The sequence below is a fragment of the Pteropus medius genome, unplaced genomic scaffold, assembly GCF_902729225.1.
Source record: "Pteropus medius unplaced genomic scaffold, Ma_sr-lr_union100, whole genome shotgun sequence".
Taxonomy (NCBI): Eukaryota; Metazoa; Chordata; class Mammalia; order Chiroptera; family Pteropodidae; genus Pteropus; species Pteropus medius.
Genome location: NW_024355205.1, coordinates 37,713,008 through 37,735,417, shown reverse-complemented (window position 1 = coordinate 37,735,417; position 22,410 = coordinate 37,713,008). Strand labels below are relative to the sequence as shown.

The 22,410-nt window shown below is 50.0% G+C and overlaps 1 protein-coding gene and 1 long non-coding RNA gene across 4 annotated transcripts in view; one reads left to right on the top strand and one right to left on the bottom strand.

The window, feature by feature from the left end:
* The window catches only part of ABCG1 (ATP binding cassette subfamily G member 1), a 63,010-nt gene extending 46,598 nt beyond the window's left edge, over positions 1 to 16,412 (bottom strand). For 2 of the 3 annotated variants that reach the window (XR_005651782.1, XM_039858043.1), the window contains exon 1: positions 16,256 to 16,412. Coding sequence is in view for 2 of the 3 variants with exons in the window: in XM_039858043.1 (XP_039713977.1) it covers positions 16,256 to 16,402 (147 nt within the window). In the remaining variant the exon portion in view is untranslated. Of the gene's footprint in view, positions 1 to 4,485; positions 4,645 to 16,255 lie in introns of those variants that run through there. The other variant, XM_039858044.1, reaches the window with a different exon arrangement.
* Positions 4,768 to 6,518, top strand: LOC120598911 (uncharacterized). The gene is made up of 3 exons (XR_005651784.1): positions 4,768 to 4,937; positions 5,098 to 5,182; positions 6,421 to 6,518. It is a non-coding gene; the product is annotated as an uncharacterized LOC120598911 (long non-coding RNA).
* Positions 16,413 to 22,410: the final 5,998 nt, after the last annotated feature.

Genomic DNA, 22,410 nt, shown 5'->3' with positions numbered 1-22,410 from the left:
CACCTCTGCAAAGCTTCACCAAATCAAAATCCACCTCTTTGCCTATAGTACCCTGTGGATAAAAATTAAAGTGCAGAACAAAACTATGACAAAATCAGGCCTGGTTCACTGCTAATGCGAACGTAAGTAGGGCCACACCTTCAGGCATGAGGTTGGGGACGGTCCGTGTCGAAGTCCCTGAAACGGGACCTCTCAGGGCCTTGTCAGGACAGTGTGCCTCTCCAATCCCCAAGAGCCAGCGGCAGGACGCTGCCTCCACATGGAGCTTGCCTTGCCGGGGGCCTTCTGTGTCGCGGCCTCTTGACGGAGGGCCGGGAGCTCCTGGCTTTGGCTGATTGGGACGGGTGTGCACGTCCAGCCCCAGTGCCCAGAGCAGGCACCAGGCCAGCCCTCCAGTCACTGGATAAGCCCCTCTGGGGACACACGCTGCTCTCCCATATCTGTAACCCACTCTGCCTCCATAATTGTCCGGGAAGCACCAAATCCTGGCCTTGGGGGTGGTGGCTCCAGCGGGGGACAAGACAGGTAGCTCTGGGCCGGGTCCCCAAGGCCCCTTCTCGCCCCCGCCCTGCTATTGTCTAGTTCTGAACCCACATCCTGTGGGCAGAGTGGCTCTAACCCCAGACCCTCAGCCACTGTGTGCTCACAGCTGGGGGTGGGGAGTACCCAGCAACTCCTCCCCTGCGGTGGCCCCCACGACCTGCACCCCAGCATTCCAGCTGCCATAGACCATCCATATCCTTCTCGGCGCCCACCCCGAGGAGGTGCAGGTCGTGGCTTTCCTTTTTGATGAAAGCTACACAAATACACGGATGAGCAGACATCACTCGGCCCGCCCACCCGCCAGCTGTAGCAGACCTGTGTTCCCATGGGGGCCTGACTTTCCCCTCTACACTCTAAGCCATCTAGTCTCTCACTCACTCAGTTCATTCAACAAACTGAGCACCAGATAAAGCTCTGGAGTGAGCAGTCGGCCAGACAGACCTCAGCAAGCCCAGGCGCAGGACGGCGCTCCGGGCAGGGCTACCTGGGATCATACACCATAAGGCGAGAGCTGTAGGAGACCCAGCAGAGACCCAGAGGGGGTTTGCAGAGCAGCCCAGGACAAAGCTGGGTGACCGAACTTATTTGGGAGTAAGAGAGAGAGGCCAGAGTCGAGCACTCACTATCTGGAGTATTAACTATTCATGCCTCCTGCACAGTGGGTAGATGACTGTAAACAATGACCATGGATTCAGCAAGTACAACGTGCTGTCCAGACAACTCCGGGCTGCAGAGGTTATGCCTCTTACCATCTCCCCAACTCGAGCAGGGGCAACGTCATCTCCCCCTCCTCCCTTTCAGGCGTCTAAGGCACAGAGAGACCACCCGACCTGCCATGACGCCCCCGGTTAAGGAGTAGCCGAGCCGGGGGCCGGTGCTGTCCTCTGCCATGTCTGCACCGCATCCCAGCCAGCGTCCCTAGCAGCACTGGCAATGTTGCTTAGCTTTCTACGGACAAGCTGTAGGTGATCCTGGGTCATCCGGGCCCCCGTCTGTTACGGGGAAACCCGTAAGAAACAGAAATCACACTCCCACCCAATAAACCAGCACCAAGGCTGTGCCCGCCACTGTCCACCTTTCCTCCACGGATGTCCAACAGCCTCGCCCAACCAATAAAATCATTAAGTCCTATGTGACGGGAGGCAGTGACTGTCACTCCGAAACAGACCAGCTCTCTGCAAGCAATCCCCAGATAAGAGCGGCCGGCAGTGCAGGTTCCAGCTTGCTGTCCTCAGTCTCCTGAGCTCATTAAAAGGGAAACAAACGCCTCTTCCCTCCCTACTGATTCCCATTCATTGGACGCTTCCCTACCTCACCGAAGCCAGGTCTTTACCTGCCGCCTCCTCGCACAACTCGTGCTGCGTGATCGATGGTAAATGACAGTAAGGCCATTCTCAGGGGCTCTCCTTGGAGAGATCCTGCCTGGGCAGCTGAGAACTTTCCTTGGGTGCTGATTTCAGTGTGAATGTGCTAACAGATAGAAATGCCTGTTTAGGGAGGGTCTCTAACAGGCAGCAGCTCCCCCAGGCCATTGTGAGGCTGGCTCACACTACTTACCCAGGGCAGCTCAGTTAGAGGTAAACACTCAACACACACACACACACACACACACACACACACACACACACACACCCACAGCATCCTGGGGAAGGAAGGAGAGGGAAGAGGAACTCAGAGGCAGGTGGTGCGGGCGCTCAGTCTCTCGCTGCTCTCATGGTCCACTGCCGCCAGCTTTGGTGCCCTGCTAGGTTTGCAGACCCTTCAGCTGGAGGGCAGAACCCCTCCGCCCCACCCCTCGCCCCCGCAACGTGCCCTGAGCACATTAGAGGAAAACACACTGACGAGAATTCTCAAGGCCACCGCCTACAGGAAAATTACCCAAACGCTACACCCTTAACCGAGCAGAAAGCAGATGCCCCTTGCAAGGGCCCTCAGGACGCCAGCCTCGCCATCACCCAAATCTCGCTCTACACTGCCCCAAACACCGCTGTCCCATCAGGGACCATGTGCGCCCCTCCCACCCAGCTCAGGGACCCCAGCGCTGCCTGGGTACTTCGTGAAGGCACCTTCTCCACACTCACGCCTGGCACAGTCAGTCCAAGCGGGACCCCTCAAGCTGGGGCGATGGTAAAGCAAGCCCCAGAATCCTGGGGTTCTCTCAAGGGCTCCTTGTTTGTGACTCGTGTCAAATTTCTTAAATTAAAAAAAAAAAAGTACAAGGTTTTCAGGGAGAAAAATGACTTTTACAAAAAACTACTTTTACAAAAAACTACATTCCTGGGGGGAGGGGGGAGTTTGAGCTCAGGCATCAGCATCTCCATGTGAGAACAAAATACTTGAGTCCCGGGACTATTAAAAATCTTGACATTGAAAACCTCTATGCCTTAAAGCATTCTGGTTCATGGTTTTTTGACACGTATAAGCCACTTCTGCAGCTTTGAAAGGACCTCGAGAGTTACCCAGCATCGAAAAGATGTGGCACTCTCTTTACAACTGACGATGATAATGTCCTTCATTTTCCATTATCAGCATAACTGAGGAATCCCAAGGAGATGGGCAAATGTAAAAGGAAGAATTGCCCCATTCGACCCAAACAACCAGATCAAAGCAAATGCCTTTTCTGTTTTTTCCATCCTGTCCTTATCTGTGAAGAGCTAAGTAATAAAGGGAGAGCAAGCCCAGAGACGGGACGCTGCCGGTGGGTCCCCTGCCACCGGCCCTCCCCTGCTCTACCGACCTCCTTAATGCACCGCCGGCGGCCCCATTCTATCGTTTTACGCAAAATCGTTATATAATGAGCTGGCGAGGCGCGGTATGTTCCACAGTAACCTGTTTGGAATCATAGGATGCCTTTGGCAGAGCAGAGCATGCGCAGAAACCCGCTACTTTTTTTTTTTTTCTTGAGCTCAAGGCAAGAGGTAACTGTCGGTCAAATCCTGCTGAGCACTGCTGACTTCAATACAGGATGCTAAAAATGAAATAAGGCGAGGGGTGGGGGCGACAACCCAGAGCCGCTGCTGTGCGCTGTGGGCTCAGAGCCTATGGGAAGGAGCTGGCCGGATAGTAAATACATGGGCAGAAGACAGAGGGGTGGATAGCGAGAGCGATATGGGTTGGAATACGTAATACTTTCTATTTGTACTTTAGATGACCTGAAATCTAGTCCGTAAGTACCGAACTGCAATGCCAGCTGCTAGGCATAGAAATGAAAGGCCCTAGGAGGGGTGGGTCGATGGTTATTTCGTTTATTCTGTCTTAATGTGAGTTTATGGAGCTATTATAATTGAGCAAGAGGAGGCTCTTGACCGCCCCTGGGAATAGCATTGCTGTGTCTAGCAATAAATTCGCCAGCACCCGGTGGACCCTCTACCGAGCTGGTACCCTCGGGAGACGTTAGATGAACGCCCGTGACCCCACCCCGTCTCTCTCTAGGGTGCAGGAAGGTGGCCTGCAGGTATCCAGGCTCGCCCTTCGTCTGCCTCCCGGGACTCCGCCTCCCCCTCCCAAGTAGGTCCGGGAGAGGCTGTCCCCACGGAGCTTTCTCTCGGGGAGCAGCTCCCCCTTTTGTTCCCTCAGACAGTGGTCGACGCTCCGGAGGGAGGCACGAGAAGTGCCCGCTCCCTCAGCCCTGGCCCACGCACGCCGGCAGAGGGATGCGACCCCTCCGGCCCAGGCTGCCGCCTTCCCCAGTGCGCCCCAGACCTCCGGGCCCCACGCCCCTCAGCCGGAGGCGGACGAGGTCAAGGCCATCTGTCCACTTGTGGGGGCCCCTCCACCTCCCCAGCGTCCCGTGGCGCCAGGTGGCCAGGACGTGGGCGGTGGGAGTCGGGCGCCTCCCCAGGAACCCAGGGGCAGGTGTCAAGGTGAGAGTGCGGGTCTTTGTGTGCTTGCTCTCCTGGAAAACAGAACCAAGCCCCGGGAGCCAAGGATGAGCTCACTCACCATGGCGGTGCCGACCGAGAAAGCGGCCATCAGACAGGCCATGCCCCGGGGGCGGCAGCGGCGGCGGGGACGAGGCGGGTGGCGGCGGGGACCGGCGACGCGCACGGGGCTGCTCTCGCTCCTGGCTCCGGCGCTTCGCCCGGCTCGGGCTCGGGCTCCAGCTGCTGCGGGCTCCGGCCCCGCCCCGGCCCCGCCCCGGCCCGCCCGCGCCCCGCCCACGCCCCGCGATTGGCCGGCGTCCGCGTCTGGGCGGGGCCGGCAGGTGCGCGTGCTCTTGTTTTGCTCCTGCTGGGGCGGCGGGCCGGGCCCCCCGGATCTCACCTGCGGGAACCGCGCGCGCCCCTAGGCCTCGCAGCCGCCATGGGGCCTCCCCGGCCTCGAAGCCCCCGAGTCTGGACATTCGCGAAGGCAGGGGCAGGGGGAGGGGCCCCAGGGCTCCGACAGACAGCGAGGTCTGTCCCCAGGACGGCCACCTCCAAGTCTGCGCGGGGAGGGAGGGGAAGGAGCCGGGGTCCTCTCTTTCCACTTTACTTCGTTGAGAACCTCTCTGCCAGGAACGTGAGGGCTACAGACGAGATGGCGCTCTAACAACCGCCCCTTCCCCCAATACAGCTCTGTATCTGTGGTGACCCGCTGCCTGCGACACTGAGGAAATTTACGCAACACTGCTCTGTGCCAGGCGCAGAGCTAAGTGCAGGTAACGAAGGGGCGCTTAGGTGAGGATGCCCAGGCCTCTGTCCTCCCCCCACAACCCCACCCCAACAGAAAAAGAAAAGGCTTGTTTTTGCAAAGCGGTGTTTCCAGTGCCTGGGCCACAACTGTGTTCTTGTATCCGCGTAAGGAGGGACACTCCTAGCACCCGTTCGTTTGGCCCCAGACTAGAATATCAGATAGCCTGGTGCCTACTAAAGCCCTTATTATGTATGTGGGACTATTTCCCGGTAGCCATGGTGACAAAGCATTCTTTACTCCCAATCTCAGAGGCTAATGCTTTTGTTTAGCGGTTTTCGTGTTGGGGCCCCACTCCGGAATTCATTTCTTCTGACCTCCAGCACACCTGGGTCACCCCTCCCCACCACACCTCAGACGAGAGAACCCTGTCTTTTCCTCATCTAGAAAGGAGGCAAGGCTTTTCATGCCAGGCAGGTGGACTTCACACCCACGGGTCTGATGATGATAGCTAAATCAAAGGAGGAAAAGGGGGTGTGATGTATGAGTTCCAGGGGCCAGGACCCTGCTTTTATCTGAATATTTCAATGAAGAGTCAATGCCTTACCTCTGTTCTATCTTTGGCCACAGTAAAGGAAATCTGACTGCTGTATTTCCAGGTGCCACTCTCCATGTGCTAGGCCCAGGAGGCCATGTGGCGCTTCAAGTGTACTGAACAGAGAAGCCAACAACTTCTGAATGTTCTAGAAAGAGGAGTCAAATCCACAAACCTGGGGAAAGTTTAAGCCAACAGAGACCAAAGTGCCTGATCTCTGGGCCCCGGGGTTGTGGCCCGCCCTGTGCCAGCTCTTGCTCTGGGGCAGACAGGACATAAAGCAGGAGAGGACAATTTAGAACGCCACTGGGAAGGAATTCTCCAGGAGAATCTGCCCAGCTATGTGGCTAGGGCAAGTGACATGGCATTGTGGTCCTGTCGCGCCGGCATCTGTTCTCTGTCCAATATCTATTCTCACTCCTAAGAATGTGTCCAGAGTTTCCTTCTGGAAATCACCCCCCCCCTGCGCCCCATGTCCCCTGGGTCTGTGCCATGTGATCTGTAGCTGTGTTTGGTCAGGACCTGGAGGTGTAAGGGAACAGATGCTGCTGAGCTCCTGGGAATGGCGAAGGGGACAGTGTGCAGAGCCTGAGGATGAAGCCAGAGAAGGAAGACAGTGACAAACTAGGTCCTCGTTGGTGTGGCTTGAGCTGCTGGCTTTTCTGTTCCAGACCCCTGAAGAGTCCTCACTCACACACCTGTTACTGTGGTAATAACAGCCTGAGCCCCGTTGGAACCCACGCATGGCAAGCCCCTCCCACCACGCACGGCAAGTCCCTCCTATCTCTGTGCGCTCATGGCGCATAGAGAGCACTCTGCTTCTAATCCTCACTGGTGTCGTCCCTCTTGTGCCAAGTCAGGGAACAAGCTAACAGTGGAATAGGCCAGATCTCTGACATTAGTATCTGGGCTCTTGGTCGTAAGTGACAGAAACCCGACTCCAAATGAATTAAGCTAAAGGTAATGCGTTGTCTTAGGTCACAGAATGAATCCAGGGTTCAGACCCGCCCGGGCTGAGCTCCCATTCCGTGTCCCCAGCCCTGGTCTGTAGCTCTCGGCATGGCTCTGCTTCCGTCTGCTACCTTTCCCCTCAGCTGGGCTGTCTCTGCGCAACCCTCCCAGAAGGTCTAGGCTGGTATCCTATCCGCCACTGTGCCCAGGGCGGTGCCAAACATGACAGGCCTGGCTTGAATCACATGTGCCAAACAGATGGAAGGGAAAGTCAGCCCAATAGAACCATGCAGAGGACTGGGGCACGGGCGCTTCCCCAGGCTACTGAAGGCTCTCAGAGAAGAAACGTGGGTGCCAGCAGGTAAACACATCAGATGTCATCACAGGACTGTCCAGTCTAGACCCCAGCCCCAACAGGAATTTCCGTTAAGGCGTCAGACTGGTGGGCCAAGCTGGGCTTGGGAACTTCCGGTGTGTGTGTGCGGAGGGGGGGTACTTCCTGCCCCAACAGGCAGCCTGTTCCAATATTAAGCCATTGTCATTGTTGGCAGGCAGTTCCCGTGCCTGAGTGGACCCCCTGTCACACAGAGCCGATTATCCCCACTCTGCACGACGGGCCTCGAGCTGTTCTGTCTCAGCTCCACGTTTCTTTCCAGGCCTTCGCTTCCGCGGACCGAACACCGAACACCCCGGCTCCTCCAGACGCCCCCCTCCTTCCTGTTCGCCTTTCTCCCCACGATCTCGGTTTTCCCGGCGTCTCTTGTGAAACTCGGGGTCCACCCCTGAACGCGTACCTATTCAGGGCACTGCCTCCCCTTGCTAATGAGCGTGTTCTCCGCGCTCCACTCACATCGCGTGGCAATGTCCCGGGGCAAGCAGGTCCCTGTGGTCACTTGCCAGTCCAGTCGAGGACATTCACTCGCCTTATAATTATGTAGTTTCAGCTGCCTGCCTTGCACGTTACCCCCAAATTCCATTTTTAAAGAGTGTCCACTTTATGTGCCCCGGAGGCCGGGAGGCTGAGGCTGAGAAATGGAGGGGCGCTGGGCGGGCACCCTGAGGGCCTGGTCTCTGGCGCGAGGGTTCTGCTCTTGCCTGAGTTCTGTCCCTCCATGTCTGCAGGGAGGTGGGGGCAGAGCGGGACAGGAGATGAGAGCGGCCTGCGGGGTGGAGGGAGGGAGAGGGACATGCCCAGGGCCTGATCCGCAATGAGCAATGTCTTCGGGGAAAGAAAAATGCAAGGAAATATTTCATTGGCCAAGTTAGGAAGAGGCCAAGTGAGTGTTGCAAACAGATCATTTCTGTTTTCTTCCATTAGCCCGGATCAGATCTGAGAAACAGTCTGCAAATGAGGAAAGAGAAAGTAACATCTGGCAACAAGGTGACCTTCAGAGCTGGAGATCAGGACAGAAGTGTCTGGAAAAGTACCAGGGGCCCCCTTCCCACCTGTAAATGAAAGCCTCCCATCACCCCCATAAAGGTCCCAGCGGGGAAATAACTGGTGGCCCATGGGCCACTGCGCACCCCACTTTTCCTCTGAGGAGCTCCCTCCCCTTACCCCATGTCACCCGTCCTAGAAGGCAACGCCCTCCCAGCCCAGGCAGAATGGATCCCTGGGCCACTGCGGTGGTTCTGGGCGGCCGGCGGGGGAAATGAGGGGGGTTTACGAACCCACTGAGGCCCTCAGAGTTCTCTTGGGGACCTGCGTGGGCCCCAAGAAGGGGAAGGTCTCTTTTCCTTTGGAGATCGGCAGCCACATGGTGGGAATGACGTGACTACTCCGAGGGAGGCAGAGCCCAGGAATGGACAAAGTCCTGGAGCCCCTTCTGAGATGCTGGGCAGCCTGGTGGTGAGTGCTAGGCTCTAGAGCCAGGGGGCTGGCTCCCTGAACAGGTAGGTCCGTATCTCTCAGTGTCTCCATGACCTCCACTGTAAAGCAAGTGACAACCCATCTCAGAGGACTGTTGTGAGGATTAAATGAGTCCACCTTTGAAAATCATGTCTGGCTCATAGTGTGTGTCTTATAAATTCATGCTGGTCATCTTTATTTTTATCCGCTGTGTGAGACCCAGTCCTTTCCCTCTGACCTTGAACTGCTAGGAATTAGGTTTCAGTTTCTTGCAGCCTAAAAAGTCTTGGTTAAAACAGTTTGATAGTGTTGCTAAAAGTCAGGCACCATGAGAGAGTTTAAGGAAAAATCCTTACAAATACTTTACGGGTCAACCTTGTAACCTCTGGATGCTTCAGCCTCTGTTCATCCCAGCACATGCCTTATCTCCCCGAGGAGGTCATAAACCCCGAAGTCTCGGGTTTTTCTTCACCTCCAACATCATTCTCAGCGTGGCATTCAGCCAGAGTCGGGGCTTGGTGAGAGTCATGAGTTATATCTGCACAACTGCTAACAGTTTGGAAAGCGTTGTAACCTGCATCATCTCATGTGACTCTTGGGTGGGAGGCAGCAGCCATCACTGCAGCATGTGCAAATTCAACTCCAGATTCAGGAAAGGGGCGTTTCGTTTTTCCCATTAGCCGGATAATCTGCCTCTGGTCCCTGGAAGGCAGTGCCTGCGTGTGATGCCAGCTCAGACACAGATCACTCTCCTGGCTCCAAAGATGACAGTCCAGTGTGCTCAGCACCCTGGCCACCCCTGCAGAAGTCCAGCTGCCTCCCTGAGACACTGGACTCTCCTGGGATCTGCACCCTCCACTGCTTTCCCAGGCCTGGAAAACTGTTCCTGAACCTTCTGAGCCCCGACTCTCCATCCTTTCCCCTCCAGGAAGACTTGGGTGGTCAGCTTGCTGAGCCCGTGCTTTTGAAAGCAAAAGTCTGGTTAGGGAGATTATCTTCTGCATGCCTGGAAACTTCTGGGCAGGGCCCTGCAACTCAAAAGTCCCCAGGGCGAGAGAAAAACAATTCAAAAAAAAAAAAGACTGCTTTTTAAGGAAAGGGAGAGAAAGAGCTAGAGCAGGGAAATTAGTGCCAGAGAGCATCTCAGTCAGTTATTCTGCCACGTGGAAATAAGGAAACGGAAGTGGTGGAAGGTTTGACGTCTGCCTAGGGCCACGGTGCCCAGCAAGGACCCAAGACCCCTGATCCCCGCTGAGCACCGTTCTTCCACAGCTGTCAAATATTTGTCGGGGAATAGGCCAGACCCGTTTCAGATCGAGAGAGAGAGCTACAAGAAGCCCAAGCCGAATCCGTCACGTGTCACAGGGCAGGCTCACGGGGAGCTGGAGCGGCGGGCCTTTCTCCTTGAGCACAACTCTGGCCATTACACAGAACAAACGCGAGGAGAGGACGAGGCGGGCTGCCCGGGGCCCGGGGACGCAAAGACCCTCACCACGGCAAGGTCCCTGGGTTTTCTTTTTGCTTCATGTGTCCCAGACGTTCCGTGGAAGAAACCAGCAACCTAGAAGGGCCGATGGGCACAAACGACAACAACACAAAAACAACAAAGGGCTGCTCTCCCTCCAGCAGAGGAGCAGAAAAGAAGTGACCTAACAATGCAGAGGTTTAGACAAGCGTCTCTCCGCTCCAGCCAAACAGTACGTGGCAAAGTGTGGTTCCCCCTCCCCCACCGGCAAGATGACTGGGGACTTTAGATTTCCACCTCCCTCCGGTTATGACAGGACACCCAACTCTGCTCCCACCCTCAGTCAAAAGGATGTCAAGAAGGCCAAATAGAGAGGCTGAACCACCCCACTTAGCAGGAAGGATGACCCCCCAACCCTCCCCTCACTGGGGTAGTGGCCAGGAGACCCGGTAGAATCAGGACTTTCACCAGCACCTAGGACCAACAAGGACACTACTGTCCCCACAAACCACAGTGCCAGTGGTGATCACTTGGGGAGTGACAGCAAGGCCGCCCACCTGTCCCAACGAGGACATGTGGTGGTGCCAGGTGGAGGCCTGAGCCACAGCCGTTCTCAGTGGTCACAAGGTGTCCCTCCTTTGTGAGTCCTTCCTCTGGATGTCAACAGAGGCTGAGCGGGGCACCTGTGCTTCTGCCCTCACCTAACTGGTAATGAGGAAGCACCGCTCCCCCTGCCCTGCCTGAGTGACGTCAGAGGGAGCCCGCTAAAACAAAAGGCTTAAATAAGATCTAGATCCGAATGGAATTCTAAAAACGGTAACTCCCAAGAAGGCAGAAAAAAGAAAACAGGGAAAGGAAAAAAAAGAGAACACAGGGAAAAAAAAAATTAAATGCATACTTAAGCCCAACATGTCAGTACTTACGTTAGATATCAATGAACTGCACCAACCAAAAAAAAAAAAGAGTGGCAGAGGACTAAACACGTGGCCCAACTAAATACCATCTAAAAGAAATTCACTTCCAATAAGACAGAGGCAGCTTGCAAGTAAAAAGATGAAAATGATATATCATGCAAACATTAATCAAAAGGAATCAGAGACGGCTAAAGTATAAAGATAAAGTAGATAAAGTAGACTTCGGGAAAAGAAAATGATCAGAGATAGAAAGGAACAGTATATAAAAGGGCCAACTTACCAAAGGACCCATTCACCACAAAGACGTAGCAATCCTGCGTGCCTATGAACCAAACAAAAGAGCTACAAACTATGTGAAGCAAAAACTGATAGGGCTGAAAGGGGAAATTGATAAATCCACAACTAGACACTTCGACACCCCTCTCTCAGTAGCACTAGAACAACTAGACAGAAAATCGACAAGAATATAGACAAACTCGACAACACCACTGGCCAACAGGTTCCAATCAATCTTTATAGACCACTCTATCCAAAGACAGGAGATACACATTGTTTTCAAATGTTCGTGGAACGTATGTCAAGCTAGGCCATATCCTGGGCCGTAAAACAAACTTCAACTAATTTAAAAGAACTGAAATTATACACAGTGTGTTCTCAGATCCAAACGGAATCAAACGAGAAATCAGTTACAGAAAGATAATAGGAAAAGCTCTGACGAGTTGGAATCCAAGCAGCACACTTCTGAGTAACCCGTGAGTCAAAGAGGGAGTCTCGAGAAACAATACAAATTATAGTTAATTGAGTTAAAATGAAAGTATTCATACCAAAGTGCGTGGAACGCAGCTATGGCCATGCCGAGAGGCCAAGTAATGGCACTAAAAGCATATGAACTGAAGATGAGGAAAAGTCTCAGATCGATAATCTAAACCCCCAATTCAGGAATGTAGACAAAGTAAGAATAAGAGCAGAAATTGATGAAATTAAAAACAAAAGAATGATAAAGAAAATCAGTGAAACACAAAACTGTTTTTAGAAGTGATCAACAAAATTGACAAACCTCTAGCAGGACTGACCAAAAAAAGACAGAGGACACACATTACCAATATTTAGGATATAGTGGGGGACATCATTACAGATCCTATAAACAACTGAAGATCAACAGGTGAACGCTACAAATAACTCAGCATTGTAATTTTGACAACTTCGATGAAATGGACCAATTCCTCAAAAAACTTGTATACATCAACTCATTGAATATAAAATAGATTACTTGAATATCCCTATAACTATTAAGGAAATTGAGTTCATAATTTCAAAATTCCAAATAACTGTCCAGGCCCAGATGATTTAGGAGGAAACACTTTTCAGTTCATTTTATTTAGCTAGAATTACCCTGATACCACACAGAGATAGTATGAAAAAAGAAACTACAGACCCCTATGCCTCATAAATACAGGTGCAAAAATCTTTAACAAAATATTAGCAAGTAGAATTCAGCAATATATTTAAAAACTTATGCACTATGTCTAAGTGGGGTTTATCCCAGGCACGCAAGGCTGACTCAATATTTGAAAGTCAGTCAATGTCATATACCATATTAACAGAAAAGTCACAAAAAAAAGTCATAAAAAAAGAAAAGTCACATGATCAAGCCACTTGTGGAAAAAGCACTTTGCAAAATTCAATATCTATAAAAAAAACTATCAGAAAAGTAGGAATAAAGGGCAACTTCCTCAATCTGATGAAGAACATATTCAAGAACTTTATAATTAACGGTGAAAGACTGAATGCTTTCACCCTTAAGATCAAGAATAATGCAAGAATTTTTGCTTTCGCCAATTTTATTTAACGCAGTGGTGGAAATTCTGGCCAGTGTGATAAAGCAAAAGGAAATAAAAGGTATACAGATTGGAAAAGAAAAAAAAAACCTATCTTTATTTACAAATGACATAATTGTCTTCATAGGAAATCCCAAGGAATCAGCAAAAAAAACAAAATACAAAACAAAACCCTAGAACAATAAGTGCATCAGCAAGGTTGCAGGATATAAGATAAACATACAAACATAAATTTTATTTCTATATTCCAGCAATGGACACTGAAATTAAAAAATAATGTCATTTACAATCAAACAAAAGTAAATATGGGTAAACCTACCAAAAACATGTATAGGACTCGTATATTAAAAAGTATAATGTGTTGATGAAAAAAATAAAAAATCTTTACAAATGGAGAGAAATAGCTTGTTCACGGACTGGAAGACTCAATATAGTAGAAATGTGAATTCTCCCCCAATTGATAGACAGCTTGGATGTAATTCCAATTAAAATCCCAGCGAGACTTTATAGACATTAAAGAGATTAGTCTAAAATTTTTGCAAAGGCCAAGGAATTAGAATAGTTTAAATAAATTTATGAAGGAAGAATAAAGTAGGAAAATTGGGCCACCTGATTTTAAGACTAATTATAGCTACAGTGATCAAGACTGTTTGATACTTGGCAGAGATAAACACAAAGATCAGTGGGACGAAATGGGGAATCTGGAATTATATCTACACAAGTATGCCCCAAGAGATGATTTTTGACAGAGATACAAAGAACTTAAACGAAGGAAGGACAGTTTTTTGCACAAATGGCCCTGAAGCGATTGGACAGACATAGGCAGAAAAATTAAGAATCTGGGCCTAAGTCTCATGCTTTATGCAAACACTAACTCAAAATAGATCATAGATTTAAATGTAAAACCTTTTAGGGAAAAAAAAAATAGAAGAACCACATCTTTGGGATCTAGGGCCAGGCAAAGCATTTTTAAACACCAAAAACATGCTCCAGAAAATGAAAGATTAATAAATTGGACTACATCAACACAAAAAACTTGGATTCTAGAAAAGACACCGTTAAAAGGATGAAAAGGCAAGCTACGGTTTGGCAGAAAATACTTGTAAACCTCCAACAAAGGACTAGTGTCCAGGATGTATAAAGAACTCAACAGTGAAAACAAAATCAAACAATCCAATTAGAAACAGACGAAAGATCTGAACAGACACTTCCCTGGGGAGGATATACAGACAGCAAATAAGCACACGAACAGAAGTTCAACATCATTAACCCTCAGAGAAATGCAAATTTAAATAGAATCAGATGGCACTGCTCGCCTATCAGAATGGCTAAAATGGAAAAATAGTGTACCATCACCTAGTTGGAGGCTGTGGATAGACTGGGTGACTCCGGCACTGCTGTTGGGAATGCACATGGTGAGACCAGTCTGGGAAACAATCAGGCCGTTTCTTTAAAAATGGAAACGTCGACGACCATTTGACCCAGCAGTGGCACTGCTGGACATTTCTCCCAGGGGAATGAAAACTTACATTTCCACAAAAATCCATGCAGCAGCTTCGTTTGTAATAGCCCAGATTTGCAAACAACCCAGATGTCCTCTGGCGGCTGGCTAGTTACACAAGCCGTGGTCCAGCCACACATGAAACGCTGCTCAGCCATAAGAAAGCCCAAACCACTGATCCACGCGAACACCCGCATTTCTCCAGTTCTGGAAAAAGTCAGTCCTAAGAGATGATATATATTGTGTGTTTGCATCTATAGAACATTCTTGACATGACGGAATTACAGAACGGAGACGAGAGTGGCTGGTGGGGGCTAAGGAGGGGTGGGCAGGGGGAAGCGTGAGGGACCCCGCGAGGATGCAACCTGCCGTGTCTGGACCGCACCCGTGTCAGCATCCGGGATGCGACACCGAACCAGCGTCGTGCAGGACGTCACCCCTGTATTCTCTCCCTGTATACTCTCTTACAACTGCATGGAATCTACGTTGCCTCAAAAATGAAAGGTTGATTTTTTTAGAAGTCACAGGATAGTCCAGAGCGAGGCCACTCTTGATGAGGTGGCCTTGGACCAAACCTGTAGCAGAGCGTAGATGTCACATGGAGTGTGGAGAGTGAGGGAGTGAGTGGAGAACCTTCGGGGATGAACAGGGAGAGGGCCCAGAACCAGACAGCACCGGGTCAACTGGGACCGAACACAACCAGTCTGCAAGGCAAGGGAGCGTTCCTGTCCTTTGTCAACTGTCAACTTGATAAAGTGAGGCCGAGGCTCTTCCTCCACTAGAGGAGTGTGCGCGCGCGCGTGTGTGTGCGCGCGTGTGTGCGTGCGTGTATGTGTGTGTGCGCGTGTGCATGCGTGTGTGCGCGCATGTGCGTGTGCGCGCGCGCGCGCGTGTGCGCATGTGCGTGTGCGTGTGTGTGTGCGTGTGTGTGTGCGCGCGCGCACCCAGGCACCGGCAGGCAGGAAGCGGTGGGTGGGAAGCCAGCCCCATCACCCGCCGTCTGTGATGCTGAGTTCCTAACCTCTTCCAGCCTCAGTAAGTGGGAATGAAAGGGGGACCACCGCGACGGGTGAATTAGCTGGGATCGTTCCAGCGCCTGGGAGCCGAGAAGAGGCGAGGGAGGCGTGCGAGCGTCCAGGTCCAGCATGGCCTTCCACAGCCTGAGTCCCGACGCTCCTCCCACCGCCCCGCCCATCGTCCTCACTGCTCACCCTCCGTCTCCCCAGCTGCCTCACTCTCTGCTCCTCCATGAACCGCCGCGCGGCAAGTTCCGCAAGGAAAAATGGGTAGATGCAACCACAAAGGAACTCCGAGCTCACCGACCTCAGAGTGACAATATTTCAGTATTAAATGTTAAGGCATCACCATGGTGGTCGAAGGTGAAAATGTCTAATGATAAGACTAAGTCCTGGGGATGAAACGCACAGCACGGGGCCTGGAGTTACCAGCGCTGAGAGTTGCTAAGACAGCAGCAGATCGTAAAGTTTTTATCCCAGGAAAACGCCTACAACTCTGCGAGGTGACGCATGTGGACTATACTCGTTGCGGTGATCGTTTTGCAGTCCAGACGTGTACCAAATCGTTACGTTGTGCGCCTTGGACTAACACGATGTTTTAGGTCAATCATATCTCAATAAAACTGGAAAAAATATTAAGACATCTTACTTTGCTGACGGTCAGCCCATTGGAATTTACAGAATCCTTGTGTTTCCCTTACTAGTCTCTCGGGCCAGAGGATGGAGAGGCTCCCGTGCGTTTTCACTGATCCCAGCATCGCCTGGTCTCAGGTGGGTCTCCAGTATTTGGTGACCGACTGATTCATTTCAGCCACAGACACTTTACATCACAGTTTAAATCCAAATTATCATTTGCTGCCTATACTAAGAGACACGACATATTTTCTTTGACCTACCAAGAGTTACACTTACTCCGTACATTTACATTATAAAATTTTTTTTTTAGTAGAAAGCATTTTGTCAATGACTTACCCACGGCTCAGGTGTAAACACGCCCCAGGAGCCCTCTTGCTGCAAACAGACCCATCTGTGGTGAAGCGTATTTATTTGGCAGTTAGGAGAGGGAAGAAGACCCTGGCTTATGTAGGACAGATGTTCAGTTTTCACCACTGCAGACATGTGAAAATCCCCCAAACCACAAAGTGATTCAGTTTCTGTTTTATGCTACAAGGAGAATTGCTTTAAAATAGGCATGATGCAATCACATGTGTAATGATATTGCCCAATGCAATTGTTACTGCAGAAAACAGGAAGTGACAGAGGTTACTAAAGGACAATGTGCTCCCTCCCAGGTTACTGGCACGAAATAGCACCCACCACTTATCTGTCCAAGTGGGTAATGTACTGACTCGCCACTCTGGGTCAGATGATAGAGTTTGCATTTGTGAACATGGTGGAATTTATTTTTTATAACACACATTAAGAACAATTACAGCAAAACCGAAAATGAATCAGGGTCTACAGGGTGATAGTTAAGGGTAAACAGGATTTCCCAGCGGAAGGTCTAGAATTACTTAAATAGCATCATGTCGTGGTGGCTGTACCCGATGATTCCCGCTGCTGTGAAGAGGAGGTGAAGTGAGCTGGTGAAGCCTCTAAGACCTCAGAGCTGGAGGGGCGTCGGTCATCACCTGGTGACAAGGACTGACAGCCACGGAGGCCAGAGTAGGTGCCCGGCACTGTGCTTTGAACCCAATAGCCACTGACTCACTTAACTCTCGTCACAGCTCTGTGGGCCAGACACTATTATTATCCATGCTGAGGAAGTAAGGCACAGACAGGTTATGTGACTTCCCGAGGTCACACAGCAAAAGGTACCCGATCTCAGACCCAAAACGGTCAGGTCTGACTCCAGAGGTTACATTTTTTTTTCTTCCTGTAAAAAGCATTTTTTTTTTTTAAGTAAAACCACTAATCTTAATGTAAAGTTTGGTGACTTTTACATATCTCTCCACCTGGGTATTAGTCATGCAGATCGATCAGCACGTAGCTGTGACACGTTGGCGTGACACCGTTCCTTGGGCCCTGTCCCAATCCGTTCCCGTCTCCGGAGGTCAACGCGACTCTGGCTTCAATCCCCGTGAATCCGCGTGGCTTATTCTTGATCTTCATATGTTTGGAATATAGTGCGTAGCGCTTCGTGACCGGCTTCTTCCACTCAGCATCACGTTTTGAAGGTGCACCTGTGCTCTTGAGCAGGTATCCATTATGCCACAGTTCTTTTTTGCCACGGTTTATTTTTCCATTTTCCTCTTGACGGACGCTCGAGTTGTTTCTGGTTTTCAGCCATGATAAATAAAGGTGCTAGCGACATTCTCGACATTCCCGTTGGCGGTGGACACAAACATTTCTCTGGTGAGTATACCTAGCAGTGGAATTGCTGGATTATGAGATAAGAATATGTTTAACTTTAGTAGAGATGAGTAGCCTGTTTTCCGAATTTATACCAATTGACACGCCCACCAGGAATGCAAAATTCAGGTAGAGCCCATCCTTGCCACCACTTTGCATTTTTAAAGGTTTTTTCAGTGTTCCCATCCTAATAGGTGTACGGTGATTATATCACCAAGGTTTTAATTTGCCTTTCTGTACTGACTAATGCTGTTGTGCCTGGTCAATTTCCCCCATTTGAAAATTCAATTGTTTTTTGTATCGATCTGTAGGATTTCTTGATATAGTCTGGACATGCTGTCTGTCACAGAGACGGACTGAAAATGTTCTTCCGGTCTGCAACTTGCCATCCAGTTTCATTGTTTTTAATGATTGAAGTTCTTAGTTTTAGTAAAATTCAACTTATCAATATCTTTCTTTGTAGTTGTGGGGGTTTTTTTTTGTTTGTTTTGTTTTTCATTTGTTTGTTTTTGGCATGTACGTCTCCTTTAAGAAATCTCTGCCTGCCACAAGAATATGAAAATATTTTTCTGTTTTCTTCTGGAGCTGTCATGGTTTTCATCTTCACATTAAAGTTTATGGATTTCGAATTCGTAACATTTCTCCATTTTGAATAAATTTCTGTGTATGCCGAAAGGCAGAGCAAGGTGCATTTTCCCGTCTGCTCATGCACTGAATTGCTACAGTGCCAGTTTGCTGAAAAATGCCATCCTTTCTGCGTGGGTGGCACCGGCACCCTGATATAATCAATAACTGCATAGGGGAGGAAGGCCTATGTCTGGGATACTTGTTCTTTCCCATTGGTCTATTCGTCTGTCTTTACACCAAAAACACACCATCCTCACTACTATAGTTTTAAAATAAGTTATAAAATATAATGCTGTTCTAGATCCTTCGTATTTCCATATAAAATTTAAAACCAGCTTGTCCGCTGTCACGAGAAAGGGGAGAGGAGTGAGTAGAGGGCAAACCTATTGGCGTTCGGGCCAGCGTCACGTCATCCGTCGATGACTTCGAGGAGAGATGACGTCTTCACAACATGGAGGAGCCGTAGAATATCTCTCCGTTCGTTTGTCATCTTTAGTTTCTCTCGGCAGAGTTATAAAGTTTTCAGTGGAGAGTTCTTGTCCACTGAATAAATCGTGAGACTCATTTTTTTTTAATTTTGTATTAATATAAGCGATGTTTTAATCTCACTGTCCAATTGTTTGTTGCTAGGATGTAGAACTAGAATTGATTTCTTCTATATTGACTTTGTATCTTGCAACCGTGCTAGAATCACTTATTTCTGCCCTAATCTTTGTTACTTCCTTCCTTCTGCTGCTTTGGGGTTAGTGGGTCTTCTTTTCTAGGTTCTTAAGGTCTTGATTTGAGGTCTTCTTTGTAATGTTGGCATTTACAGCTGCACATTCTCCTCAGAGCACTGCTTCGCCGAATCCCATGGGTTTTGGTGTGTTGCGTCTATTGTCATTCATTGCAAACTGTATTCTACCTTCCCTTGTAATTTCTTCTTTGAACTATTGGTTATTTAGGAGGGTGAGATTTCCACGTATTGATGAATTTCCTAAAATACTTTATTAATGATAATAGTTTATAGATTCATAGATAGATACTTTGACTATGATGTGCTTAAGTTTTATTTTTTCTGAAATTATTTATCCTGTTTGGATTTATTTTCCTGAATCTGTGGGTTGCTATTTTTCACAAGGTTTAGAAGATATTTGATTATTATTTCTTCAAGTACTGCTCCTCCCTCTTTTTGCAGGATCCCGGTTACACCTGCGTTGACATTGATCGCATGCTACGCGTCTTACACTTTGTTCTGGTTTTACCATGACTTGTTTCTCTCTGTGATTCATCTTGGATGTTTTCTCTCAATCTGTCTTCAAACGTATTAATCTTCTGTTCTCCTGTATTCCGGCTGCTGTTACAGACGTCTGAAGTACCCACATTTCAAATATTTATTTGTGCTTCTAGAATAGCCACTCGATGGTTTTTGTAGATTCCATTTCTCCATGGAAATGCCCCCTCTTTCCATCCAGTTCATCTATGTTTTCCTCTATTTTCAACCTATTTAGTTTATCATGGTTATTTTTGAAGCTGTCGACTGCTAACTTTACTCTCTATGCCATTCCCTGAATTTTGACCTCTGAACATGCGAGCCGTTTCCCCAGAGGAGAGGAGATGAAACCTGTCCCCTGACTTCTGTCATTCCTGCTGTTGTCACCTCTCACCTCCAGCGTGTTGCTGTTTGGGTCAGTTTGTCGTTGAGTTCTATTACCGCACCCCAGAAACCAGGCAGCAGACAAACGTTGCAATCCGCCCTTAGCAACAGCGCCGTTGCAAGAACCCAAATCGTGTCGTCACAGGAAATCAGGGGATGTCTTTCCCTTCCCACAAACAAGTTGGGAAGCTGTCTTGGGAAACCCCAGGTCTATAGATAAAACTCATTTCTCACCATTTTCCTTGAATTGGCCTAGCCACATGGAAGATTGGTAACTCACTCGAGGACAGCCCGCAACTTGAGTAAAACGTTATTTTTTAAAAATGAGCTAAAATTTACCTTAACGGCAATTTAATTAAAATAGCATGTCGCACTTGTTACAAACTACATTCTCTTAAAAATAACTCGTGGATATCCTAACTAGTCACTAAAAGGGTTTTTGTTTGTTTGTTTTGTTTGTTTTTTGCTTGTATTGATGAAACATTTCGAAAGATTCTGTGAAAGTGTGTGATTAGTGACGGGCTTCCACATGTGCACTTCAGATTCACCTGCTAACCGCCTCTCACGGAAGAACTTCAGAGTGTGTGTTTTTAAAATCTCATTTAATTGCTGTACCATTCAGAGGTTGACACAATGTAGATACTTTGCTATCTCAATTGTATCAAGTTTTCAACTCAACCCCGTGAGCCATTAGGAGGCACCTTGGGCTGTCCCCATCGCCCGGGAAGGAAGTAAATGAGGAGACGCCACGCCAGACAAGGATCTAGACCTAGAACAGAGGGGTTGAGAGCTGGGCTGAAGACCTTGTTGATCTGGGTGTGTGTGATGACGCTCATGTCCCTGGAGACTTCCTGACCCCTACTTACCCAGCCGACCTCATCCCCTGCCACCCTGACCCCTCCTGGCTGCGCAGCAGCACCCCACAGTCCTCACTCTGCCTTTCAGGTCTCCAGGTTAGAACATTCTCGGCTCCCCCATCTGCCCCTCACAGGTCTCTGGGAGGTCTCCGGCTGCCTTGCTTCAAGGTGCTTGGGTTCCGCAGGCTCCCGAAGGAAGCTGTTCCCACACTGTGTTCCCCCAAGAGGCCTGAGCTACCCAGAGGACAGCAGGACACATGTCTGAGGCGGACATTATTGCTGTCACTTGAGATCGGTGGGGCTCCCTTGGCACCTCTCTTTGCCCGGGCATCTTGATCGAGCTCATCATCTGATTGTCCACCCTTTTCCTGTGGATTACAGCCCTCGTCCAGCTCATGATCTTTCTCCTTTGTGCTGGGATGGCTGCAGTGTCCACTGCTCCAACAGCACCTTAAACAGGAGGGGACCGAGTGTGCAAGTGCGTGGGGGTGATGGATGCCGACAGCCATGTTAACTTGCTCTGGGCACTCATGGATTCACTGCTGATAGAGGCCAGGGGCCAGAACTTAGTGTCCCTCCCCTTCCTGCTGCGGCCTCTCCTGTGCCACCACTGTGTGGGCACCTGTCAGCCCAGCCACGGAATCATAGAAATGTGGGGGATTCACAGAGTAGGGGGAGCATAGAGAGAACCTATCACGCCAGATCTCACCTTCCTCCCCTCAGGAATCAGTGATGATGGATACAAGCCTTTGCAGCTCCGTGTGGGCTACGGCCGTCTTTCTAAACCAAGCCACCTTTGCTGTCCCCACAGCAATGACCCGTCTTCAGGATGGTCTCCAGCTCTCTCCCCTGCCCTTTCCTGATGAGCTAACTCCACACACCTCCCTATGTTCTATATCGACACCTACAATCCAGATCCCACCGAACCAGGGAGCCCCGGTAACTACAGGGTAAGGCCTGGGCATCAGGAACCTGAACTGCTCCCAGGTGACTCAAATACGCATCCAAACTTGAGTAAAAATGCCATAGGCCTGAACTTGAACGTGCTGGAGAGGTGCCTGGGATCTCATCGGGCACTCTATTGACATCTGATCAGTGGCTTGAGGTCTGTGCATTTTTAACCAGCTTGTCGCCGTGCCCACAGCACCTCTGTATTCCTGTGAACATGGTGTCACTGTAAACTCTGCCCTGGAAGTGAGCTTACCGACTTATTTCCCTGTCGCGTTCTTGATACCTAGCCCTCCACCCCAATACCCAACACACCTGGCCTCTTGTCCCTTGCACCGGTGACCACACACAAGGCAGTAAGTTGTTCCAAAACCAGGCTGCCTGTAGAATCTCCTGAGGGAGAGACTGTTTAAAACTAGCGATGCTGCCATGTCACCCCGGCCCCACGAATCAGGACCAGGGTCCAGGATAAAGAACTGTTGTGGGCACGCCTGAGTGGCGACCCTGAGTCATCGGCCCCGAGCCATTGGCACCGCCCCCCTCGCGTCCCATGCCCTGTGTCACAGCCCCCCGGAGCTTCGCAGCCCTGCTGGAAGTGGCCACCTTTCCCTAACTTGGCCCGTTGGTCTAAGAACGTGCAGCTGCCCGGCCCCTTGGCGACCCGCCACGGAGCGGCGCGATCTGAGGTCACCGCGTGCAGGCTGGGG